Genomic DNA, 27,846 nt, shown 5'->3' with positions numbered 1-27,846 from the left:
TGAAAGAGGAAAAGTAAGCCATTTATTAGGGACTGCAATTGATCAAAAGAAAATTACAAAATTCATAAGGTATCTTTCTTCATTGGAACTTCTATTCCTTCCAGTGCATTTTGCTGTTAAAAGAGACAAGAAGAGGAGGGTTAGACCCTGTGGCACACATTTCATACTCTTACTATGGAGGCACAGGACGCAGCATTCCTGGGTGCTGTTTGAAAAGGGATCCAAGATGGACCAGAGACTAGAGAAACTATGCAAAGAAGCCAGTTCCCTGAACAAAAAAAAAGAGGAGGGGTGCAGCATGAAAGACACCTGCTGGGAGAAGACAAGATCATGGAGTCTATGCAACAGAAATGCAGTCCCATAAAGGAAAGTCAAGTCTCAGAGAGGGAAGGCTCCCCGAGGAAAGGCTGCAACCAGATCCTGGACTCAGTCTGAACTAAGGAGGTGCTGGTGATGAGAAAGGGAGGGAACCAGTCAAGTCAGGTAAGGAGGAGACTGGCTGAAGCCGTGGCCATGTGAGGACCTGGCTCATCTGAGACGGGACTATTCATTCATTCATCTGCCATTCATCCATTCGATAAACATGTATGCAGTGAGTATCCACTGAGGGTTGTGGCCGAGAGGAGGGCCAAGGAGGCCACGTCTCAGGAGCCAGAGGATTTCAGGGAAGAAGGGAGTGCTCGTCAGCATGAAATTCAGCTGCGAGGCTCAGCAGGAAATGGATGGACAACGGCCAGATGGAGCCAAAGGGTGGACACAGAGCCAATGCCTGAGAGAGGTGCTGGGGACAGTAGGTGCAGACACCAGGTGGGAAGGAACAAGAGAGATTACAGAGAAACTAGGGATAAACTGGGGTGGGGAGCCCACTGTACTCACAGAGATTGGTCTCCTGGCTGGTATTTACTTGTAAATGAAACTGAAAGTGTTAGTTTCTCAGTCGTGTCTGACTCTTTGCGAGCCCATGGACTGTAGCCCACCAGGCTCCTCTGTCCATGGGATTCTCCAGGCAAGGATTCTGGAGTGCGTAACCACTCCCTTCTCCAGGGGATCTTTCTTACCCAGGGATTGAAACCAGGTCTCCTGAATTGCAGGTAGAGTCTTTACCTTCTGGGCCACTTTTTCAGTCATTCTAGAATATTCAGAGTAAGAAAAACTGCACCCATTCCCAAGTGAGCTCGTACGAGGCCATTTGCCCGGGTTTGGCTCTCATGCTATAAACGAGTGTCCTCTTGGGTTGATTTGGTGCCATGTCTCCTGTTTTCCTGTGATTTTTGTTGGCGATTTTGCCATTTAAAATGGCCCCCACATATAGTCCTCAAGTGCGGTCTAGGGCCCTGAGCATGAGAAGACCGTGCTGTGCCTGGTGGGAGATGTACACCCATGAGATAAGCGTCCTTCAGGCAAGAGTAACAGTGCCGTGGCTGTGAGTCCCATATTAATAAACCAACCATATGTATTAAATAAGACGCCTTTCAACAGAAACACACATGAAGGATGCGTACAGATTACCAGACAAAATGTGACCCAAGGCTCATAGGAACTTAACCCCGTATTTCCCGCAGGAGAGATGGTTCGGTGTTCACTGATGCAACTCTACAGCATCTTTGTAGCACATCGGTACTGCAGGTAGTGGGAACACACTGCGCTCGGTGGAGCAGTCAGCAAGCACGTGCAGGGGACGAGTGTCACAGCAGAGGGTGAGGAAATCTAGTTTTCCGCCTCCAGACACTGACTCGGCTCTTCTATCTTATATGGGAGTCTGCCTCTCCCGACGGGCAGGCTATCTTGGAAGATCATGACAAGAGGTTATGACTAATAAGCCTGACTCCTGAACATTGAAATCACTCAGCAGGCTCACCGTGATGGTTCAGGTTTTTGGGTTGCCCTCCATATGTGCTTCACCCAGCGCATCACAAATATTTCCTAAACAAATGATCCTTGAGGTTTTGCTCCTTCATGCTATTCTCTAAGTGTGGAGATATTGAAATGAGTTCGAGTATCGCAGGAAGAAAAGGAGGCACTTTGGAAACAGACAGACAGACAGACATCGGGAACTAAATCTCAATTCGGCACCTGCTCTGAGAGGAGGGGCCTCCAAGGCCTCAGTTTTGTCATCTGTAAAATGGAGGTAATAATGATGAGGCTTCACGTGGACAGTTGCAGGATTTAAACAAGGCAGTGTAGGTGGAAAGCTACAAACAAAACACAGACCCAGGCACCTTGAGAGTTCTGATCGTTGGTGTAGGGCCAGGCACAAAGCGGGCATTTGGTGAATATTTGTTGGACAAAACTCAGGAGGCTGATTCCTTCTTACCAGTTATTGACAAAAGATCCCACCAATAACTGCCTCCTCTGCTGCTCTTGGCCATATAGGATAGGTGGTGGTGGTGGTGGGTTAGTCGCTTAGTCATGTCCATTTCTACACTCTCACAAATTGTAGCCCACCAGGCTCCTCTGTCCATAGGATTTCCCAGGCAAGAATACTGGAGTGGGCTGCCATTTCCTCCTCCAGGGGATATTCCTGACCCCGGGATGGAACCCAGGACTCCTGCATTGCAGGAGGATTCTTTTACCTCTGAGCTACCAAGGAAGCCATAGGGTAGGAATTCATGCTAATCCACACTGCAACCTTAAGACATGCTCATCACTCACGTGACCGTGGTTTGAGCACAGGCAGTATGGTTTGTAGACTTCGGACCACTGCCTCGTGCAGAAGTCAGAACTAGGCCAGCTGTGAAGACAGTGTGAGCCTCTCAAACAGATTCCTTTCAACATGAGAGCTGGGACCTGCTTTCCCCGATTCCTATTTCAAAGTAGCAGATAAGAAAAAGAATCTCAGACCTCTTTGTTGAAACACTCTCTTTCACTACCCACTCCTACATATTAAATAAATCTTCTAGCAGTCTGAAAGAATCCCAAAACAGTGGTTATTAAATTACAAAAATATTTCCTCAGCTCCTCATTTGTTCCAGAAACTAAGCCAGGCTCCGAGGATTCTGATTCTAGATGAACCAAAGGCTCTGCCTCTGGAGCCCTTTCCCCACCGGAAGCATATCATTCACAATTTGAAAAGAGTACTGTATTTGATCCTGCATTGGTTCATTCCTTTCTTTCAACCTGAGGGAACTCATTGTATTACAGAAATTATTTTTAGCATTAGAAATTAGACATAGGATACTGTTATTAATAACAGTACAGGCATATTATTAATCATATTCTCTTGTTACTAAACTAAAATAATAAGGATAACAAGGTAACACATCCTCAAGGAGCTCATGATCTAGCAGGGACAAAAGTGAAAATAATAATAATCATAAATCTTTGAAAAACTGAGCCCGAGGGGTTGAAGGAGTGCATCATCCTCACCCCTCCTAAAGCGGCAGAGAAAGCTTGGAACCAGACTCCAGACACGGTGGACTGGCCTCCTCTCTGGGCCCCCTACGAAGGCCTTATCTTAGGACTGTAGGGATCCTGCCCTGCGGAGGGTCATGGGAGTGCAGGGTCATAACTGGGAGGATAGGCAAGGTCAATGTCCAGGCCAGGACAGCAGCATTTGCCCTGTGGTGTGTATTGCCTTTAAAGAAACATTTCTTAAGTGATCAATTTCTTTACAGAAATCAAATCATTACATATACGGCTCCCAGGTGGCACAGTGGTGAACAATCTGCCTGTTAGTGCAGGAGATGTAAGAGACCTGGGTTTGATCCCTGGGTCAGGAAGATCCCCAGGAGTAGAAAATGTCAATCCTCTCCAGTATTCTTGCCCGGAGAATCCCATGGACAGAAGAGCCTAGTGGACTGCAGTCCATGAGGTCATTCAAAGAATTGGACATAACTGAGCACGTGCACACACACACATATATACATCCAGTATAATCATTATTAGTCATTATATATATAATATAATCATTATATATATTGTATAATATGTATAATACAATATATAATATAATTATTAAATATATACATCCAGTATAATCATTAATAAATAACATATAGTCAACCCATTGAGAATTGTATTTTCTCCCCTTGAGAATGTTCTGTAAAGCAAACGACATGATTTAAGTTTATAAAAAAGGAATCTGATGAGTCTGTTTCTTTGTAATGAGTACTCTCCTGATCTCAGCCTGAAGTTATTTGTTATTTTTAGGGTGCACATAGATTCAAAAAAAACCCTACCATTTGCACCTTTCATCCTATACAGCTTCACTGGTAAATTTCTTTTCAATTTTAGTTAAAATGTCAATTGACCTCTTTCAAATTCCGGTGGTTAAAAATTAATCACACTAAGCTCAGCTGACTTTTTTGATAACAGAAGCTCAATATCCAAAATGAAAGATTCTGTCATCCACTCAAAAAAAAAAAAAAGTACTTTCTGCTGCTTGCTGGGTGCCTGGCTCTGTGTGGGGCCCTGGGACATGCTGGCAACAGAAGTTATTTCAGCCCTTCCCTGGGGGACCTAGAGGAGTCAGATGAAGCAGAGAAGAAATGGGTAATTGCAGCACCCTGTCATGGGGACTTCAGTTCAGTTCAGTTGCTCAGTCGTGCCCAACTCTTTGCGAACCCATGGACTGCAGCAAGCCAGGCTTCCCTGTCCATCACCAACTCCCAGAGATAACTCAAACTCACGTCCATTGAGTCAGTGATGCCATCCAACCATCTCATCCTCTGTTGTCCCCTTCTCCTTCCACCTTCAATCTTTCCCAGCATCAGGGTCTTTTCAAATGAGTCAGTTCTTCACATTAGATGGCCAAAGTATTGGAGCTTCAGCTTTAGCATCAGTCCTTCCAATGAACATTCAGGATTGATTTCCTTTAGGATGGACTGGTTGGATCTCCTTGCAGTCCAAGGGACTCTAAAGAGTCTTTTCCAACACCACAGTTCAAAAGCATCAATTCTTTGGCACTCAGTCCAACTTTTTCTTTATAGTCTTTATAGTCCAACTCTCACATCCATACATGACTACTGGAAATACCATAGCTTTGATTAGAGGGACCTTTGTTGGCAAAGTGATGTCTCTGCTCTTTAATATGCTGTCTAGTTTGCTTATGAGCAAGCTATGGCTTTTCTTCCATGTAGCAAGCATCTTTTAATTTCATGGCTGCAGTCACCATCTGCAGTGATTTTGGAACCCAAGAAAATTAAGTCTCTCACTGTTTCCATTGTTTCCCCATCTATTTCCCATGATGTCATGGGGCCTGATGCCATGATCTTTCTTTTTTGAATACCGAGTTTTCAGCCAGCTTTTGCACTCTCCTCTTTCACTTTCATCAAGAGGCTCTTTAGTTCCTCTTCACTTTCTCCCATAAGGGTGGTGTCATCTGCGTATCTGATGTTATTGGTAATTCTCCCAGCAATAGTGGAGCCCATAAAGGGACATTACTCTGACCTGGGGAGACCCTTAAGGGGAAGTAACACTGAGCTGAGCTGAGCTGAGCTGAAATGTAAGTGAGGAGAAGGAATTAGCCAGGTGGATGTTCCAGGTAGGTCTTCCCTGGCAGCTCAGATGGTAAAGAATCTGCGTGCAATGCATGAGACCCAGGTTTGATCCTTGGGTTGGGAAGGTCCCCTAGAGAAGAGAATGGCAACCCACTCTAGTATTCTTGCCTGGAGAATCTCATGGACAGAGGAGCCTGATGGGCTACAGTCCATGGGGTCGCAGAAGAATAGGACATGACTAACCGCCTAACACTTTCACTTCACTTTTTCATGTTCCAGATAGAGGTCTCAGCAGAAGAAACTGCAGGTACTTCAGGTCACCAGAGCTTCAGGGCTGGTAGCCTTGGCAGCGATGAGGCTGGAGAAGCAGGCAAGGGATGGACCACAAAGGCCTTTGTGGGCCGCACTAGGGAATTTGGACTTTATCCTGAAAGCATATAGTGTTATGTGAACTTAAAATCTGTGACAGCCCAGACTTCATGATTAACTTATGAGTGTCTGTGTGTGAGAATGAATGTTCTCTGAGCCTATAAGTATAATTTTATCCAAAAATCCCTTTTAAATGTACCTTCATCACATTCCTTTAGTACTTGGGAGGCTTTAAAAAGACAAAACTGCCTTTGCTGCAGGCCCTGGTAACTGGGAGTTTATTATGCACACGCATGAGGCCCAGTGGTGCCCAGCGTGGGTTTGCAGAACCAGGGCTCAGCCTCCAGCACAAGGGCAAGTGGGCTGTCCTTCCTCTCAGCTCACCGTCTGTCTCTACTTTGTCCTATAAGTGAATTGAGTGCATGGCGTTTGCATGGAGAAGGTCAGAGTCTCTGCACTTCCAGATAAACCTGAGGGCCACGTGCAGGGTGGACAGAGTGGAATCAGGAGCTGAGGCAAGATGGCATGATGTGAGTGGTGATGGTGATGCAATGATGGGCTAAAGCCAGAGAAAACGTGTGGGCAAAATCCATAGGATCAGACCCCTGTGGATATTGGGAGGAGATGAAGAGTAAAGAAGAGCCAAGATTGTATAACCTATGACGGGAAAGAATCTTTTAAAAAATAGATACATATGTATATAATTGAATTACTTTGCTATACATCTGAAACTATAATAACACACACTGTAAACTGACTATACTTCAACAAAAATTTTAAAGAGCAAATGACACTATAAAATTTTGAACAGGAGAAAATGCAGTGGGTGGTGATGTCTCTACTAAGACTGAAGAGGAGGCCATTTGAGTGTCAAGGGCTCAAGGATGCTTACCGCAACTGCATGCAGTGGGCAGCTGATGTAAGAGCCTGGATGTCAGGATACAGCGAGGTGAGCAATGTGTGTTTGGAAAGCAGGCACGTGGAAGAGGTAACAGAGGGAAGAACTGGGTGAAGGAGATCGAAGAACGGGCATCAGGGTTTAAACGACTGATCAAGAAAAGGAAGGCAGATTAGACATCGGAGATTTGAAGGGTTAATATTCAGTTGGCAAAAAGCCAAAAAGTGAATGGGAGGTGGGCAGGTAACAGCAGCAGCCTTGGACCACAATTCTGTCAGGAAGCTTAGGGCTTTCCCAGTGGCTCAGTGGGTAAAGAATCCGCCTGCAATGCAGGAGACAGAGGAGACATCTCACAGGTTCCATCCCTGGCTCAGGAAAATCCCGTGGAGAAGGAAATGGCAACCCACTCCAGTATTCCTGCCTGGGAAATCCCATGGACACAGGAGCCTGGTGGGCTACAGTCCATGGTGGGGGTTGCAAACAGCCTGATACGACTGAGTGACTAAGTACAAATAACACACATCATCAGAAAACTTATCTGACAAGGAACGAGGGAGAGAAGGAGGCAGCTGTTAGGGTGAAGAGGCCGGGTCAAAGAAAGGGGCTGTTCTGTTTGATTGCTGTTTAATTTTTGCTCTTAAAGTGGAGAAATATGAACACATTGACCGCAGCACATGCAAAAGCCACAGGAAAAAGAGTGAAGAGACAGTTGAGGATCAGGATCCAGGAGGAGAGAAGAGAAGGTGGGAGGTGAGATGGGAGCTGATGAGTGGACTGCAGACATTTGGAGGTGCAGTGGCAGCAGCTGTAAGGCTTTCCTTCCAGTAGCTTCTATTTCTAATTACACATGTTTTTAGCCATGTTCCCTTACCTTAAGGCTGTCACTCAAAGCCAGGGTTTACTCTTGCTCTGGGCCACGGGTTCGAGTACCTTCTATTTCCAAGAGGAAAGTTTCTTCTCCTCTCTGAAGACAGAAAAGGGATATACAGGCTCTGTCATTCACATCTAGACCTCAGATAACACAAACTGTGTGACTATGCGTTAATGAGAAGGACTGTGACCGGCACCACCTGAGCCCCTACTGCCAAGAGGCTCCCCAGGAACACGATGACCTCATCTTCCTTGTCAAGCCTCCCTCACTCTCATCCGCCTGGCGTTAAAGCTGAACGCGTCTCTGTACGCCCTCGAGGGCAGGGACTGTCACAGTGATCCCTCCGTTCTCCGTGGGATCTGCCCAGGGCCCGTCACACACGTTTGTTGAATTAAATTGAATTGTCATGTTCAAAGCAATCTCCGAGATGGCTGCACATCTGAGTCAATGATGGTCCCAAAGCCCAGAATGTTTTTAGAATTCAGCTCTGGGATTATCTTCCAAGGAATATAAAAAGGATCCGTCACATTAATTTATATCCATATATATGGCAATCCACTCCAGTACTATTGCCTGGAAAATCTGATGGACAGAGGCGCCTGGTAGGCTACAGTCCATGGGGTCGCAAAGAGTCGGACATGACTGAGCGACTTCACTTACTTACTTACTTAAATATATTTGTCCCAAATGACATTTTCCCAGTGTGGTAGCCAGCCCCCAAGATGGACACGTGGTGGTATTCACAGTCTTGAGTATTATCCCACATCGGACCAGGGTCAGTGTGTGTGGCTAATAAACTATGCAGAAGTGATGCTATATCACGTGCAAAATCAGGAAATAAAAGACTGTGTGTCTTGGACGCTCTGTTGCTTGTTTATTGCTCTCTCTCCCTCTCTTTCTCATCATGCTCTCTGGCAGAAGTTGGTTTTCATGCTTTAAGAACACTCAGACAGCCGTGGAAAGGCCCATATGCTAAGAAACCAAAGCTCCCAGTCCAATAGCCGCAAAGAACTGAGCCCTGCCAACCACCACCTGAGTAACCTTGGCAGTGGGTCCCTCAGGCCCAGTCAAGCCTTCAGATGAGGTCTCAGCCATGGTCAATATTTTCCCTGCCACCTTCTCGACACTCTGAGCCAGAAACACCCAGCTAAGCTACTGCTGGGTTCCTGACCCAGAAACTATGCGACAATAAACGTGTGCTGTTTTAAGCTGCTAGGCTGTATGGTCATTTGACGCACCGCAACAGATGGACATGAATTTGAGCAAAACTCCAGGAGTTAGTGGAGGACAGAGGAGCCTGGCGTGTTGCAGTCCACGGTGTCACAAAGAGTTGGACACGACTTAGCGACCGAACAACCACAGACGACTCATGCACCCAAGTTGGTTATTAATCTAATTAACTGAATTTATTTCCAAAAGTAAATCCAAGAGCCCGTGCTTTCCACTACTATCGACACTCAAAAGAACGGGCCCTAGAATCTGCAGATAATTCCAAAAACAAGTGTTCAAAACTGTTCTCAGTAGAGGTCACGTTGTTAGAATAACTGTATTTCTTTCGAAATGGCACACTGAAGGAGGCTAAACTTAGGCACTTCTTGTAAGCAAGCCTCATGCTGTAAGCTTTAGAACTTCAGACAAATTGGGAGTAAGCTGAAGGGTGGTCAGACATTGAGTGCAATGAAACATTAATACCTGTGTTATTGTAATAGAGAACTCTGATCAGAGAGTACATTTCACAATTTTTCTGGCACATGGCCTGGGAAAAACAGAAGCTTCAGAGTCTGACGGATCTCTCTCTACGTCCTGTGTCTGCCACTCCCCACCGGAATCAAAGTTCTACATTGGCCATGAAGCCTTGAACAAGTTACAGAAGCTCTCTAAGCCTCAGTTCGCTCATCTGCGAAATGGGAAGGAACGTAGTGCTCCCTGTCGAGATGGTTGTGAAGCTGAAGGAGGAAACTGTCAAACAATTAGTAGAGGGTGAGCATTTTGTGTCACAACAAACATCATGAGTTGTTACTCACCTCTTCTGTGTAAACAGATAATACTCCTGGTTTATAGCGCCATCATGATGATTAAATGAGAACACTTATTTTAAAAGGGAGAAACTAAATAACTGATAGCTCTGTCTGCTGCTGAAAAGTACAGCTGAAGAGGGAGGGTAACGAGGAGCTCATAAGAGCTTGGGATTTTTAGAAAATGTTGCAGACTGGGACAGGAGGGAGGTCAATGCTAATTTTCTCAGCCAGATTGGATGCTTTGAATCCTGATAAATTTCAAGTGAGTTTTAATGCCTCAAAGTCAGCTTTTCAGTGATGCGCAAAACAAGTTTATGCAGGACTGTTCCTCTCATTTTCCTTTAAAATATTTTGTATTTCAGAGGTTTATCTCCTATGACATGGCTTCAGTGCATTCTGGCTTGATCAGAAGAGGATGTGTTGGTATCTGGCAAAAGAAAACGGGACCACTTACCACGTGATGGTTCATAAAGCGGTTCACCTCTGGATCTGTCAGGAGTGAGGCCTGTAATACAGTAATAGTCATAAGGCAATTATGATTGCCCACTTCTGGAAGGTTCTATGATTTTATTACTGAAGCCACAAATACACCTTTCCCACAAGGAAGCGGTGGAAGATCACCAAAGAGTTTCTCTGCCATCAGCTCCAATAGGGAAAATCCTCCCATTTACCTATTTTATCAATAGGTGAAAATGGTTTCTGCTTCCCTTTATGGCTCAGCAGTAAAGCAGCTGCCTGCAGTGCAAGAGATGCAGGAGATTTAGGAGGCTCTGGGTAGATCCCTGAGTCAGGAAGCTCCCCTGGAGGGAGAAATGGCAGCCCACTCCAGTATTCTTGCCTGGAAAATTCCATGGACCGAGTTACCTGGCAGGTTACAGCCCAGGGGGCCACAAAGAGTTGGATGCAACTAAGCACATATCAAAAATGCTCCCTAAGCCAGAGAACACTAACCTGACCCGCCTTCAAACGAGAGGCTGCTTATGAAGCGGAAGCGGAGAGCCCTCCCTCTCCCAAGCAAGATTCTTAAAGGGATGGCCAGCTCTGGTGACATGGCTGGAGGGTTACAGCCCCTGCCAGTCAGAAGAGGCCTAGTCCAGAGCTTTCCACGTGTGCACTGCTGCATGTGCGTTCATGCTCAGTCACGTCCAACTGTTTGTGACTCCACGTAGTGTAGCCCACAGGGCACCTCTGCCCATGGGATTTTCCAGGCAAGAACACTGGAGTGGGTTGCCATTTCCTCTTCCAAGGGATCGTCCCCACACAAAGATCAAATCTGCATTTCTTGCATCCCATATTGGCAGGCGGGTTCTTTACCACTAAGCCATCTGGGAAGCCCGTGTTTCATTGCATACCTGAGTCCTAAAACTGGTCTTGCACCCAGGAAGGAACAAGCATGTTCAAGTTCGGGGACCTTCTTAGGGTGAAAACCAGCAACTGTCCTGCCTAACTGGCAGAGATGTTAGAGCCGTGAAATGGAAATATGTCTGCAAAGTCTCTGCATAAATGAAGAGTGGCTTAAATGAAGAGCTGTGTTGCCTACTGTTAAGATAGGGGCAAAAGCAAATGTTTATTTTCCATAATTTCTGTCATTGTACAAAGCTTATATAGAGCTATTTCCAGTTTTAAATGATTCCCTGATACAGAGCTTCAATATGAAGTTAATTCATGATAAAAATATTAAAAAGATCTTAATATTAAAAAGGTCTCAACTTACCAAGCAGGTAACTGTTTCTTGATGTAGAGGATCCCAAGATATCCCCAAAAAACATCTAATTCAGGCATTGGTATATATCAGCACATGAAAGAGAAAAAGGAAAGACACTGCGAAATATGCAGCTATTAACTGGAAGACTCATATAACTTTTTAATGAAATAAGGCGATAAGCTATATTAAATAACTTTAATTAATGTATGGTTTTGAACGTATTGGTGTTTAGTCACCGAGTCATATCTGACCCTTTGTGACCTTGTGAACGGTAGGCCTCCAAGCTCCTCTGTCCTTGGGATTTCCCAGGCAAGAACACTGGACTGGGTTGCCATTTCCTTATCCAGGGGGAGCTTCCCATCCAGGGGTTGAACCCAAATCTCCTGCTTTGGGAGTGCTGAGTCTTAACTATACTGGGCCACCAGGGAGGTCTGATGAACCCCCGGGCTTATGAAGCAAACTCAAGGATACAAATAGAGGCCTGTCCCCCTCTCCCTAACTCCACTGAACTCCACCCCAAACCTCCTGCATTGGCAGGCAGGTTCTTTACCCTTGAGCCACCAGGGAAGCCATGTGTGTCTAAAAAAGTACACAGGGAAGAGCAACTTATATGAAGTTTAAATCATCTAAAAAGATTTCCACTAGACTCAAAATGACTCCCAGATGCGGACCAAAAAGAAGGAACTCTGTTACAAGGACTTGCAGATAGACTGTGTTCAGGTCAAATTTGGGAGTTTCCTTTCTATGAAGTCCCCATATGTGTTCAATAGGAAACGGTGTGCATGAGAAGTCTTCATGAAGCCACTGAAAGCCCGGTGAAGTGAAAGTTGCTCACTCATGTCTGACTCTTTGCAATCCCATGGACTTAGTCCATGGAATTCTCCAGGCCAGAATACTGGAATGGGTAGCCTTTCTCTGCTGCAGGGGATCTTCCTGACCCAGGGATCGAACCCAGGTCTCCCGCACTGCAGGTGGATTCTATCCCAGCTGAGCCACAAGGGAAGCCCATGTAAGCCCAGAGTCACAAAGTAAGGTAGCAGTTTGGCTCACAACTTTTCTTCCAGTTGTCTGGGCCACCTACCTGTCACCCTCTCCATCCTTAACAGCCAGTAAGCCTGCTGACCTTTGTCAGAGTGACTGGTCTAGGAGGTGGCACAGTTCAGTGGGAGAAAGAATAACTTTTCAATCAATGGTGCTGAGACAACTGGACATCCACATGCAAAAGCATGAAGCTGGATCCCTTCCTAATCAAAGTGGGCCATGAATCTCAATGAAAGACTCATACAAACAACAAGAGAAAAAAGTAGATCAATTTGACTTCATTAAACTTTAAAACTTTTGTTCTTCAAAGGGCACCATCAAGAAAGAAAAAAACCTTACAGATGGGAGAAAACATTGGCACTGTTTTTTGAACTTATATACAAAATATACAAAGAACTCTTCCTACTCAACAACAAGAAGACAAATAACCCAATTTAAAATTGAAAAAGGATTCAAGTAGACATTTCTCCAAAAAAGATATACAAATAGGTGATCATTACTTATTAGTGAAGTGAAGTCACTCAGTCGTGTTCGACTATTTGCAACCCCATGGACTGTAGCCCACCAGGCTCCTCCATCCATGGAATTTTCCAGACAAGAGTACTGGAGTAGGTGGCTATTTCCTTCTCCAGAGTATTACTCATTAGGATAATGCAAATCAAAATCTTAATGAGATACCACTTCACATCCACTAGAATGACTCAAAAAAAAGACAGACAATAACAAGTGTTGATGCGGATGTATAGAAACTAGAACTCTCATGTATTTCTGGTGGAAATATAACATGGTATGGCTATTATGGAAAACTGCTTGGTGGTTTCTCTAAAATTAACACAAAAATTTAGTTTATGCTCCAAAAATTTCACTTGTAGGTGAATATCCAAGATAGACAAAAATACATGCCTGCACAAAAGCTTGTACATGAATGTTCACAGAATCATTATTTAAAACAGCCAAAAAGTAGAAACAACCCCAATTTTGATCAACTAACAAATGGATAAATCGTATGTGGTTTATCTATACAATGGTTGTTATTCCACCACAGAAGAAGTACTGATACATGCTACAACATGTATGAACCTCCAAACATGCTGAGATAAACCAGTCACAAAAGAACACATATTGCATGCTTCTATTTATATTAAATGGCCAGAAAAGTAACTTCATAGACAAAGAAAATATCAATAGATTAGTGGTTACTGCGGAGAAGGCAATGGCACCCCACTCCAGTACTCCTGCCTGGAAAGTCCCATGGATGGAGGAGCCTGGAAGGCTGCAGTCCATGGGGTTGCTGGGAGTCGGACACGCCTGAGTGACTTCACTTTCACTTTTCACTTTCATGCATTGGAGAAGGAAATGGCAACCCACTCCAGTGTTCTTGCCTGGAGGATCCCAGGGACGGGGGAGCCTGGTGGGCTGCCGTCTGTGGGGTCGCACAGAGTCGGACACGACTGAGGCGACTTAGCAGCAGCAGCAGCAGCAGTGGTTACAGAGTGTTGGAAAGAATAGGGTAAGAGGAAGGGGTATTGGAATTTCTTTTGGAGATGATGAAACATTCAGGATTTAGACAGCAGCGACAGTTGTGCAATCCTATACTCAGAACCCCTGGGTGAATTGTACACATTAAATGGGTGAATTGTATGGTCTGTGAATTATGTTTAAGTAACAGCACTATTTCTTTTTAATGAGACACATGACCCAAGCCAGGCTAATGGTAGGCATGTCAAGAAGTTGGAGAGAAAGGCTCAGTCCTCCTCGGTACGGAGGATATGACTCTGGAGTGGCTTGTGGCCTTGCCTCCTGCTGCAAGGAGAACACTCATGATCAGTAAGAGGAGGGGAGAAGGAAAAGATGAAGTTGGCGCTAGTATTGTCGACGGTCCCTAAATGGAGTCATCCGCGAGCACAGCTCCTCCCATTTGTTCTGGGAACGTGGGCCAGAGAACCCTCTCATTTTTGGCTTAGACCACTTCCAGCTGAAGTCCTATCATGTGAAATGGAAGAGAGTAAGTAAATGAAACGCTTGTAACTCTCCTCCCCCGAGTTCAGAATTCCTGCTCATTCTTTCTCAGTTTCTCCTTTTGGACTGTTTTGGGTCTCAAGGCTGAACTCTAGTCAAACTTCATCCCACCCACTCCAAATCAGAAAGATTTGCCCAAAGTCGAGTCATTCACCAAGTTACAGATGTTAGCATTGCAATCGGATGGTTGACTGACGTGCCATATAGAAATTGTTTACCCTCTACATACTTCTCTTACAAATTTAAAAACTATAAAAATACATAAATATATTTAAATATAAAAATAATACTGAAATATTTAAAACTACCCATAATTTAAATATTTATTTTAAATATTAAAATATAACAATATAAAATATTTAAATATTAAAATATTTTATAAAATACTAAAACTATAAAAATAATTAAAACTACCCATAATTTAAATATTTATTTGGTTAAGAGAGAATATTAGCAATTTTAGAAATTTATTTTTTCAAACATTTTAACAAAGCTTTTATACTTGTTATAACTATATAGTGGAAAACCCAACTTTTTTTATATTAGAGACACTTTCTCTTACTGTATTCTTGCCAGATAATTTCCATTTGAGCTAAGTCTTATTTCATAATAAAAACTTATTTGTTATATAAAATAAGTTATTTACTTATATTATATAAATGAGACATTTCATAACAATATTTCATAATAATTGGGATTTTCGGTCTTATTCTCTATTTTTGGCTTCCATCTTTCTTTACATTATATTCCTTTCTCTGGAAATTCTCTTACTATCTACATATGTTTTTCAAGTGGTCTTTATATTCATTACTCTGAGGGTTTATTTTTTTTTTCAGTTTTCTTTTATTTCCTACTTCCAACAATGATTTATTTGTTCTTTGTCTAAATTCATCCCAGTCAATTGTCTTTCGTGTTTGCAGTACCACCATTTATTTCACTGAAAATGGTTAACAGCTGTCATCTAATTTTTCTTTCTCTTTCATATAAGAAACCTATTTTAGAGTTTCCAGGAATTACTTTAAGCCTCCATCTGCTTTCTCCTCTTTCTTTCAAGTTGCAGAATCCTTTAATTTAAGGAATTTTTTACTTCCTCATAATTTTTTACAGTTTCCTAATCTTTGAGGGAAAGAAAGCTGGGAGTTTGTTTTTAAAATTGTGTTTGTTTCAGCGACTAACTTTCTATCAGAGCCTTCATACAAAAGTTGGGATTGGAAGAAAAGTGAGTAGTTTTCAGTCTGCGATGAGAAAGTTGCTACAGGTTTGTGGGCTGTGCAAGAATCAACTTCGCAAATCAGAGATGGAGGAGGGATTAAACTGGGACCCACTGTTAAAGGTCGCAGAAGACCTGGCATCCTTTCTCGGGACTTTCACCACTACCTCCCAGCTCTCCTTAGCATCCTGCCTCAGCTACCTACCAGCCTCCCAGTGCTCCGTTCTTACCGAGTGCCAGTCTGTTCTCCATCTATTCTGCATCCCCCTACTTATAATTCTCAAGTAGCCCCAAGCCAAGGATACTGACAAGACCCATGAGGCCCACCCTGAATGGGCTCGGGTCCTCTCCAGCCCCACCTTCTGCCTCTCTTCTCACATTCTGCTCCCAGTTACAATGGATCTCTGTCCATTTCAACCCTTCAGCTTGGCTTCTCTCACACTCCGGGAACTCCGTCATGCTCTCCCTCATGCTTGAAATCTCCCTCCCGCCCCTCCACACCCTGTGCCCTTCATCCTGAGGTCACCCACCCTCTAGTTTCCCTGGAAAACCTGCTCTGCCCACATGTACCCATCCTCCCACTGTGTGTTCCCAAAAGCCTGTCTGGTAGTCAGGGTAACCCCTGCATAACAGATATCCCAGACTGGTCTACAGACTCCACAAGGGCCAGAGATGTATCTTTCTTGCTCTTGGCTGTCTCCTGGCTTCCCCTACATAAACCACAAACTCAACACAAAATGCTTGTGACATGATGCTTGGTCCTTGTCACTTCTGGCTTAGTTTGGCCAGGCATGCACCAGTGTGTCAGCTGTGAAGCTGACCTCACTTCCTGAATTCTTTACTGGAGTCAAACAGGAGGCCCTGGGTACCTGAACTAGTGGCAGGGAGACAGGAAATCACCCAGAAATCACCCGGAGATTGACCCCCAAACATTGCCAGTGAGAACGAGATCGATCAACAAGGTTACGCTCAACCAAACATTTTTGCACAATTCTCCTTCTAATGGTAAAGCCACCCCTGTGGTGTCAGAGAAGACTCTTGAGAGTCCCTTGGACTACAAGGAGATCCAACCAGTCCATCCTAAAGGAAATCAGTCCTGAATATTCATTGGAAGAGCTAATGCTGAAGCTGATCAGCCAATCCTTTGGCCACCTGATACAAAGAACTGACTCATTTGAAAAGACCCTGATGCTGGGAAAGATTGAAAGCGGGAGGGCAAGGGAATGACAGGATCAGATGGTTGGATGGCATCACTGACTCGATGGACATGAGTTTGAGCAAGCTCCAGGAGTTGGTGATGGACAGGGAAGCCTGGCCTGCTGCAGTCCATGGGGTCGCAGAGCGTCGAACACGACTGAGCAACTGAACTGAACTGTAACAGGAGTTCCTCAGTCATGAGTGTCACTCCTTCCTAGCTCTAAAATGGACTTCCATATAAAATATGTAAGGCCCAGGTCTTCCCTGGCAGTCCAGTGGCTAAGACTCCACGCTCCCAATGCGGGGGTCATGGGTTCATTCTCTGGTCTGGGAATTAAGATCCCACATGCCAAACTATGAGGCAACAAATAAACAAACAAACAAATAGGTAGGGCCTGGGTATGTTCATAATACAGGAACATTACTTTTATGTATAATTCTTGAAGTTGAAATTTTATACTCTTCTCATGTAATTTTCACTACAGATTTAAACCTTGGAAAAAATGAATAAAAGTATCAGCAGAGAAAGACGTTGCTGTTCAGGTTTGGCTTTGTAATGGTAGAAACATTTTTAAATAGCAGTGAAGGACAGATTATCCCATTATGAATAAACAAACATATACCAGTTATGCTTTTATTCCTCATACTATATGTATCATACCGCTATAATTTCTTCCCCAGCTTTATTGTATGTGTTTAATTATTGACTAAACTTCTACCCTGTATCAAACACTGTCCTAGATGATAAAACTGGAGAAGGAAATGGCAACCAACTCCAGTGTTCTTGCCTGGAGAATCCCATGGATGGAGAAGCCTGGTAGGCTGCAGTCCATGGAGTTGCACAGAGTCGGACATGACTGAAGCGACTTAGCAGTAGCAGACGATAAAACAAACATTCCCTGCCCTCATGAGATCTATACTTCAGTAAGAAAATCAGACACTAAGTAATATAATTCCAAGTCAGAACTTTACATGTTATTGATTTCTCAGTATTATTGCAGATGATTATCAATGCAATTGAGGGGGAAAAGATGTGTTCTTTCATTTACTGAGCATCTGTTATGTGCTAGACCCTGGACCAGATCTTTTATATCCATGAACTTACTTGGTTTCCTCAACATCCTATTGGGTGATCTTTATTACTGGTATGTAACAGATGGAGAAGCCTCAGATTCATGGAGATTAAATATCCTAACCTAAGTTGCAGAGCTGGTAAATGAACACTGATCTATCCAAAATGGCCCCCTTCATTCCACTAAACTAGAGAGGCAGTGAATTGCACACTTAAATCTAGAACTTTTGCTCATTGTTTTCTTAAGCTCATGTTCAAAATCTTAGAGAGGTGGGATTGGAAGAAGCAAGGGACAATGAACTTGAGTCTGCAGGTCCAGACACTTGCCCAGGCACCTGATGGTCCAGCTGCTCTATCACCCGTCGAAGGATGGGGTGCACACCTGTGCATACCTGTGCAAGCCCCCATGCATACCTCTTCACTGCTGCTGGACCCGGAGCTGGAGGACCAGTGGCAGCGAACCCACACGTTCTGCACCTGTTCAGCAGACATCCGCACGGTGCTTCTGCAAACGGCCACGGGCTGGAAAAGAAGAAATGGTGAGCTCCATGCCCAGCAGCTTGGGTAAACAGCTAGGACCTCCCCAAGAAATCAGGAAACATCATAGGGCTTGGCACAATGGTGCACACAGAAAGGAGGACTTTGGTCATTTCATTTTTCCCATTTCATTTTCATTTCTCAAAACCTAAGCCAAAGCAAACAGTGGCTGAAGTATCTCTTGAGCCTTTGCTACATTACAAGTCCCCTGGAAAGCAAACATTTCCTCACTGAGCACTGAGCTGGTTACCTTGCATGGTTCCTCATGAGAACAAGAATTGGGAAGATCCCCAAAGGCCTCTGCTCTGCTCTCCCTTGGTCTCAGATTTCCTTCAGATGCTAGTGACACTCGGGTTTGGGGTGTTTGTGAAACAATCATGGCGAAAATTTCCACGGAACAACAAAACAAAAGGTCTTCTTTTCAGAATTGATACTGCTATGCAGCAACACAGACGTCATCACACCAGTAAAATGACAAAACCCTGACACCCGTGGAACACCTCGGAGAGTGAGTCTGGGGTGGTGGTGCTGGCCTGTGCAGGCGGGCTCCTACCCTTGGGGATAACCAAGCCTGGGGTCATGTGCTGGTCACTGGAGAAGCAGAACTGACCAGGCTACAGTCCTGACCCCCGTGGACCGCAAGCTGGTGGGGGAGATGGATTTTTGCATGACAGTCAACTATAAAACATGCACCTCACCCCAGGAACACAGCTGGCATTTTGAATTCATTTAAGATAGAATTTGAAATGTCTCAGGGATTTTTCTTTGTTATTGGCTGCTTTGTATTCACTTTGCCTGGCACCATCATTATGCCCATTTTGAAGAGCAGAAAACTGAGGCAACAGGGGTTAACTGACTTGCCAGGATTACTCAGGATGGCAGACTTCAGAGCTTAAGTCCTTGACCACAGAGTCACACCGCCCCTACCCAGGGAACAGCGTGGACACAGTTAATGGTGCCTCCGAGGGTGGCCGGACACCAGACACAGCCAAGACCTCGGTGTGACTTTGCATCGGCTCCGGGTGATGCAGGAAGGCAGAGCTCTCTCGCGTTTGTTTCCAGGCTGGTGGCCTTTGCCCCACACTCACCACGTGGTAGCCCCTCTGGAAGTCACAGGTGGCGGGGTCTGCCTCAGATTCCCTCCTGCACGTCGTCTCTTGAATCCTGAACTCTAAGTCCATGGTCAAGCTGTCCTCGTCCAGGGCGTTGACCTTCAGAAAAACAAGGGGCAAGGGGCGTTGACCTTCAGAAAAACAAGCAAGCAAGGGGCAGCTTGCTACAGATGTGCTTCTGAAGGTCACGTGCTAGGAATGTTTCTCCCTGCACAAGAAGAAAAGGTGCCAGAATCTCCCCCCACTAAAGCTTTCGACTGTCACCCTCATTCTGAAGACCAGGGCAGGAAGCGCTCTACGAAGGTTCACAGGACTTCACTGAGACAACGGAACCTGGACGTGGGTGTCCTGACTCCAAGCTTATTCTAATGACTTCTCTGTATAGTGGCTCCTCATTATTTACCAATTCCATACTTGCAAATTTCCTTAAATGTATACTCAACCCCAAGTCACTCCTGGGTGCTGTCACAGCCGCTCATGGACATTCGCTGAGCAGCAAAGAACTTGAGTGGCCCGATGCACACGCTCCTGCCCAGGGGCAGACAAGGTGATGCTCTCCTCCTTGTCCCGGCTCCCAGACTGAATGCAAGTCATTTTTATGGTCCATTTTGTGGCATGTTTTTCTCATTTTTGTGCTTTTCCTGGGTGATCTTGCTACTGAAATTGGCCCCCAAGCCTAGTTTCCCAAGTGCAGAAAGGCTGTGATGTGCCTGCTGGAGAAAATACATGTGTTAACTGAGCCCCGTGCAGGCCCGAACTATAGCGCTGTTACAGTGTGTGTGTGTGTGTGTGTGTGTGTGTGTGTGTGTGTGTGTGTGTGAGTGCACGCACCTGTGCTCAGTCATGTCCAACTTTTTGCAACCCCATGGACTGTAGCCTGCCAGGCTCCTCTGTCCATGGAATTTCCCAGGCAAGAATACTGGAATAGGTTGCCATTTCCTCCTCCAGGGGATCTTCCCGACTCAGGAACCGAACCTGCAGCTCTTGCATTGGCAGGCAGATTCTTTACCACTAACGCCACCTGGGTAGCCCCTACAGACCACTTACAGATGGAGAACAAAGGGATGCTTTGCTTTGGAAACAGGTAACAGGCTCCAAGCTTGAGATGGTGCTGGGGGTCCTCGTGTCTCTTTCTGATACAGAATGAGGAAGGCTGATACAAGCAGAGTTGTCTGAAAACAAGTAGGACTAAAAACTCAGTCTTGCCATTATTTCCCACCTTCTTTATTGTTAATTTTTAAATATCAGATACTAAATATGAGTCTCATTAAACAAGTAAAACCTCGTTTATCAGCTGGAGCGCACTGTTCAGTTTCTCTGCTCCCTCTGCCCCTACCTGCCCCCTGCTCCCCACATCGTCCCCTCCTCCATTATGCTTCCACAGTTTTCCTTAAAGCAATCTGATGAAAGCTGGCAGGACAAAGGCATAGTTCAAAAGATGCAAATGTGGGGGGTCTGAATACTGATCATTTTGTTGAACTGTGAGATTATTTTGCAGGCTTTTTTGCATCTCTAAGCATAACTCCAGAATATGGAGAAAAGCCTAATAGCTCTGCTTTTTCATTTGAATTCACTTTCAGCCAATTTCTTCTCTGTGTTTTTTGAAAAAGGTAGGACGACCCAAATACTCAACAGTAAGAAATCAATTGGAGAAAATCCCAAACCCAGCATTATGGCTGAAATTAAAACGCAGTGCTTTATAATCAGCGTTACAGCGTGGTCCTGTTTTTCTTTAAAAATGTATTTTATACCACATATGAAGAGAAAAAGATCCAAAAGACATCTGCCACGTGTCCGTAGTGGGTGTCTCAGAGGACTGAATGGTAGATGTTACTTTTAGTTTTTTCCTTCTTGTTGGGTCTTGTGACTCTTTATACTAAGTATATTCTGATTTTTTTACTCTTCAAAAAGAAATAAAAATATATAAGCCATAAAAGGCCATAACAATTCTTTTTTGAGATTATAATGTTTAATGTTATGTGTCCACTTAGCTGGGCCACAGTGTCCAGATCTGTGGTCAAATATTAGTCTGGATGTTTCTGTGAAGGTGTTTTGGGATGAAATTAAAGTGGTGGGCTTTGAGAAAAGTGGATTACCCTTCTTCCTGTGGGTGGGCCTCGTCCAATCACTTGAAGGCCCAAATAGAGCAAAGACTGACCTTTTCCTCAGCAGGAAGGAACCCTGCCAGTGGACGGCCTTCAGACTTTACCTGCGATGTCAGTTCCCTGGATCTCCAGCCTGCTTGCTCACCCTGCAGACTTTGGCAGCACCAAGCCGCCGCAACAGTGTGGGCCAATTCTTTAAAATCAATCTCCCTGTCTGTCTGTCTCTCTCTCTCAGTTCTGTTTCTCTGGAGAAGCCCAACTAACACAGAGATCACTTGGGTTTTTCAAACTAAGCCTTAAGATTGGACAAAGAGTAAATATCGGGTATATCTGCCTAGAATAATGTATGAGGACAAAAAGCAAAAAATGCAAAGAGAAGGAAAGGTAAAAGCAGACAGGAACGGGCACACACACAGAAAGGATCCCCAAGCTTCCGTGGCTTTGCCCCGAACGTCCCAGAATCCATCCACTCCCCACCCTCCTGGCGCCAAGGGGCTCGGTGCCATCATTGGTCATCGCCTGCTTCCCACGGTCGCTGTCTGGGCCTCCTCCCTCGCATTCCACTTCAGAGGTCTTTGAAGGGCTTCTCTCACTTTATTTAAAGCCCCACCTCTACCCCCTCCAGGGGGTAGTTCCACAGCTGGAGGTTCTCCTCCCTGAGTCCTAGCTCAAATATGGCGTCTCCGTGGATACGCCTGTCCATCTGACAGCTGCCCCAGCCCAGATCCATCCATCCATCCTCCTGTTTTATTTTCTCTACAGGACTCTCCACTCTCTGAGACTTCCTTCACTTTTTTATGTATTTTCACCCCATTCTCCTTCATCGCCTTCTTCCCTCTCCCTCCCCTTTCTCTTCCTCTCTCTCTGCAAGGGACTCTGAGCTCCATGGAAGTGTCAACTACAACTTGGCACTTGCCATCTACCTGTGGACTGTAGCCCCCCAGGCTCCTCTGTCCATGGGATTCTCCAGGCAAGAATACTGGAGTGAGTTGCCATGCCCTCCTCCAGGGGATCTTCCCAACCCAAGGACTGAACCCAAGTCTCTTAAGTCTCCTGCATTAGCAGGCAGGTTCTTTGCCAGTAGCGCCACCTGGGAGCCCATTATCTACCTCTACAAAGATTAAATCAAGTGCTGCTGCAGCTGCTGGCCTTCAACACCTCTTGAAGGAGTTCAAGGTGGAGAGCAGAAAGGAGGCACTCTGTACTCAGGATAAAACCGGCAGGACACGTCTTCAGAGAGTCAGATATTCTCAGGAGCTGATTTTACGAGCCCAATTCTTGTATCTCCCTGTCTCTAGAAAAGCACTAAAATTCTTCATGGTTTTCATGAGAAAATCCTGTTTCTCCTGACTAGAAGAAGCTTCATGAGACCAGCAGAAACTTTCTAAAAAATAAATGTGCTTGACTGCATGTATTCCCCATTTACCAAAATCACATATATACTGTCCTTCCCGGCTATCTCTTTGGAGCAGTTTCTCAAAGCTTTCGAGGTACTGTCTCCAGGGCTGCCGTCCTCTTTTTGCCCCAAATAAAACTTAACTCACAGCTCTCCTGTTGCGCATCTTTTCAAGTCAACACAAGCCCCGTCTGGTCCATCCTGTCTTCCTCGTCCCCAGTACAGGCTCCACGTCCACCTTGTCTTTCTCTGCTTATGTCCACTGAGGGAACAGTCTGAATGAGCCTGATGTCGAGGAGCAAGGAAATCTTCATGACTGAAGTCCCATTTCCCCAAGTTTCCGCATTCTTTTCTAAACTTGGAGTCCAAGGGATAAGTTATTCAAAGTCAATTGCAAGAGTATTTAATCCAGGTCTGCTGGGCAAACCCAGTGGTTCTTAACCCTGACTACACATCGAATGACCAGGAAGCATGTGAGAATGTGAGCTCCACCCTCAGAGACTGGGGCTTAATTAGCCACCTTCCCTCTTGGATGTCGAGTATATTTCTTTCTTTTTTTGAATTTAGATTCTTTTCCCATATAAGCTACCAAGAGGCATCAGGAATAGTTCAGCCTCTCAGGTGATGCTGACATGTAGCCAGATCAAGAATCGCTGGGTTTTTGAGATATTTTGTTTTTAAGCCACACCATGTGGCAAGCAGGATTAGTCCCCCCACCAGGGATCGAACCAGTGCCCCATGTATTGGGGGTATGGAGTCTTAACCACTGGACCACCAGGGAAATCTCATGAAGCACTGGACTTATGAAGCAAACTCAGGGATAAATATCGAGGTCTGACCCCTCTCCCTGAGTCCACTGAACTCTATCCCAAACCTACCACATATACACAAACATGACAAAACCACTTATTTCCTTTGGATGTATTCCTAGAAATGAAACTGTGAGATCAAAAGTTATATTTGCTATTTTTAATGTTTAACATGTTTACAAATATGCTTAATGCATGTTTCCAAATTGTTTCCCACTTATTTCCTTTAGACGTAGTCCTAGAAATGAAACTATAAGATGAAAAATTATATTTGCTATTTTTAATGTTTAACGTGTTTATAAACATTCTTGACGCTTATTTCCGAACTGCTTCCCAAAGATAATCTTACCAACTTACCCTCTCTCTAGCGATGTTTGAGATTTCCCTTTTTCTCTTCTCCTTCCCTTTCACCTTGGTATTTTAATTGTGATTTTGTTGGCTGTTAGAGAGGTGATGTGCTTTCTCCAGTGCTTCGGGTGCATTTGTGTTCCTTCTTTTGTGAGTTGCTTTGTACCCTCAGTGCCAGAGATCTGTTCCTTCATCTCTTTCCTGAGCTCTTTGCTTGACTCTGAGTGGATCTCTCAGGTCTACTGTTATGGGGGCGGGGGGAAAGCTGGCATATTTGGGGCCACGTTTAGGTCATTTGTAGAAGGCATGACTAACACATACTCCTTTCCCTGTTTGGAACCAGGCATGCAGATGACACCACCCTTATGGCAGAAAGCAAAGAACTAAAAGAGCCTCTTGATGAAAGTGAAAGAGGAGAGTGAAAAAGTTGGCTTAAAGCTCAATATTCAGAAAACTTAGATCATGGCATCCAGTCCCACAACTTCATGGCAAATAGATGGGGAAACAGTGGCAGACTTTTTTGGGGGGGAGCTCCAAAATCACTGCAGATGGTGACTGCAGCCGTGAAATTAAAAGCCACTTACTCCTTGGAAGAAAAGCTAGGGCAAACCTAGATAGCATATTAAAAACGCAGAGACATTACTTTGCTAACAAAGGTCCATCTAGTCAAGGCTATGGTTTTTCCAGTAGTCATGTATACATATGAGAGTTGGACTATAAAGAAAACTGAATCCCAAAGAATTGATGCTTTTGAACTGTGGTGTTGGACAAGACACTTGAGGGTCCCTTAGACTGCAAGGAGATCCAACCAGTCCATCCTAAAGGAAATCAGTCCTGAATATTCATTGGAAGGACTGATGCTGAAGCTGAAACTCTAATACTTTGTCTATGTGAAGAACTGACTCATTAGAAAAGGTCCTGATGCTGGGAAAGATTGAAGGTGGGAGGAGAAGGAGACGACAGAGGATGAGATGGTTGGATAGCATCACAAACTCAATGGACATGAGTTTGAGTAAACTCTGGAAGTTGGTAATGGACAGGGAGGGCTGGCGTGCTGGGGTTCATGGGGTCGCAAAGAGTCGGACACAACTGAGCGACTCAACTGAACTGAACACGTACAATTAAAAGCAAAATGTGAACCACTTCTAAAAAGAAAGACGCATCACCAGGACAGATGAAAAGGGGAGAGTTTTCCTTCCACTGGGAGAAGAAGGGAAGTTTTCATGGCAGAGACATGGTGATGGAACTTGGCCAGTGAATTTGAATAATGAGAAAAGGCTGGAAAGAAACAAAATCAGGCAGAATTCCAGAGAGAAGGCAGCCTACTGGGGGTGGAGGGGCATCTCCTGCTTGTGTTCTCATCAAGGATCCCACACAGGTATGTTTATTTGCAGGCGCCTGTGTGTCTGGGCTCAGATGTCTGATACCAAGATGGCCCATGTGCTGGAATGTGCTCTGGATGATGACACCTCATGCAAGCTCATCTCCACTGGCCAGATTTCCACGGTGTCAGTAACTGGTTCTCTCGGGAGCTGTCCTCAGGCTCTTATTCACTTAATTAACTACTAACTTTCTTCTGTAGCAAGCACTAGCTAAATTACAAGTAAATCTAAACTGTCTATTTGCAAGCTTGGCAAAAGGACACAGATACCCACCCTGCCACGTACATGGATTTCATTAAATGTGAAAGATGGAAGCCAATACAGCCAGTGTGGGAGGGAGAGGTTCTTTATTCCATCCAGTACCCCTCCAGAAGGAACTCTCCCTTTGGCTTGGCAGCTGACCACATGTATCTTCCAGGGTCTCCGCCCTGTGACAGCCAGGCCAAGTGACTGACTGTCTACAGCAGCCCAGTTCTGGGCAGGGTGCCTTGCTGAAGCATCATCTTCATGACCTATGACCCAATTAGAAAAGACAACTGGGACAATTCGATACATTTCCCAGGAATATGGAATGAGAAACTGAGCCATTTCCTGAAGAAGCAGGGTCAAGATGAATGTACTGATATTTTATCTGGAGACTGGAGCTGTGGGGCCAGCAGCTGTGTGCCCTTCACAGGAGGAGAGGGGCAAATGAGGTGAGAGCCAAGGCAGTACCCAGGGCTTCCCCAAGAGCTCAGAGGTAAAGGATCTGCCTGCAAGGCAGGAGGCACAAGAGAAGCTGGTTGGATCTCTAGATTGGGAAGATCCCCTGGAGGAGGAAATGGCAAACCACTCCAGTATTCTTGCCTGAAAAATCCTATGGACAGAGGTACCTGGTGGGCTATAGCCCAAAGAGCCACAAAGAGTTGAACACGACTGAGCTATCACGCATACAAGGTGGTACCCTGCAGGGATGGGAGACGTGAGCACGAAGGTGGAGAGGACGCAATGGCCCTCTGACCTCTGTGAGGAAGCAGGCATTGCTTGGACCCCTGGTCATTTCTCCTTGGTTCTCAACTTCCTGGGTGGCCTGGCTCTAACGAGTTCTCACTCTTAAGACCTGGAACCTTATAGACGCTCCCCACCTCTCATCTTAATCTTAACTCTGCTGGAGGATATTTCTGCTCCCCCTTGCTGAAGACAACATGCAGGCGGTGGAGTCACCCGGGGCCCAGCGAAGGGACAGACGACCGCTGTCTAGTTTCTCATTTCCTTTGAAAGATAATTCTGTGTTTCTTTCTTTGCCAATCATGGTCTTAGTCATTGGAAGCCCATGAAAATTCGTCTTTTCCCCATTTCCCCAAGCTAACAGGAAACAGATGATTACCAAATTGACAAAGGAAAGTGGATTTCTTTGGCTCAAAAGCCAGAATTTATTTCCTATAAGTATTAGCAGCAGAACTGCTAAACTTGAAAAGACCTCATTTCTAATAAACAAGCAGTTTTTAATAAACGTCTCAGAAAGAACCATGGGGACTTTCAGTCTGGAAGCCAAGGGTAACATCTGGAAACAGGAAATGAGGCCAGAGGGAAGAAAACTGAAAGAAGGATCAGGCATCTGAGGTAGCTTTGAGAGCTTTATGACAATTGTAATTAAATCCTTTCTCTCTCAAAAAAATAATGTGAAGAGATGAGTAGCTGTTATCTTTTTAAACTGGAAAAATTTTAATGTGTACCCCCAAAAAATGACAAGAGGAAAAAAAGCAGAACAGTATAGAGATGTAACAGGCACTTACTCTTTTAACTGAGCTTCTAAACGCCCGAAACAGATAGGGGCTCAGTGACTGGGAATTCACTTTTGCCACAGAGGCGCTGAGAGCCTCCTTCAGGGAAGCCGGGTCATAGTCATACACCGGGAAACCTGGGTACACAGGCACACAGGGACACAGTGAGTCAGGATCTGGGTCCAAACAGAGCCACATCATCAAGGGCAGGCAGCCCCGGTCCCCAGGCTCCTTACCTGTACAAGTCCAGTGGTTCATTCCAAGGACAAATATCACCAACATCTTCATCGCCATCTTCTCCATTATGGGAAGAACAATTTCCATGCAGAGAGACAGGGAGATTGTCTGTGTGCCTTTGGGGCTGACCAGTTGTCCTGAAAGCAGCTGTTTATCAGTGTGACCTGGCTTGGTCTTTCCAACTGGAGCAGACGGCGGCTTCAACAGAGACTGTAATTGATCCTGGGATCAATATTTACTTCTGGCTTTTCCAATGGACAAGGTCCAGTTGGAGGCCACTTTTGGAGTTTGGACCTCAACACAGGACTTCAGCCCACAG

The 27,846-nt window shown here is 44.9% G+C and overlaps 1 protein-coding gene across 1 annotated transcript; it reads right to left on the bottom strand.

Annotated features, from left to right (window-relative positions):
* Positions 1-27,716, bottom strand: SPP2 (secreted phosphoprotein 2). Its single transcript, XM_019957952.2, has 8 exons — positions 27,527-27,716; positions 27,303-27,427; positions 19,464-19,586; positions 18,253-18,360; positions 11,309-11,363; positions 10,049-10,099; positions 7,577-7,669; positions 1-113 (listed from the first exon to the last, which is right to left on the bottom strand). Exons 1-7 carry the CDS (start codon positions 27,612-27,614, stop codon positions 7,587-7,589), a joined length of 633 nt encoding a protein of 210 aa, XP_019813511.2. The 5' UTR covers positions 27,615-27,716; the 3' UTR covers positions 1-113; positions 7,577-7,586.
* Positions 27,717-27,846: the final 130 nt, after the last annotated feature.

This window comes from Bos indicus, chromosome 3 (assembly GCF_029378745.1).
Source record: "Bos indicus isolate NIAB-ARS_2022 breed Sahiwal x Tharparkar chromosome 3, NIAB-ARS_B.indTharparkar_mat_pri_1.0, whole genome shotgun sequence".
In the NCBI taxonomy this organism is placed as follows: domain Eukaryota; kingdom Metazoa; phylum Chordata; class Mammalia; order Artiodactyla; family Bovidae; genus Bos; species Bos indicus.
The sequence above is the reverse complement of the archived record's forward strand: the minus strand, read 5'-3'. Positions and strand labels throughout refer to the sequence as shown.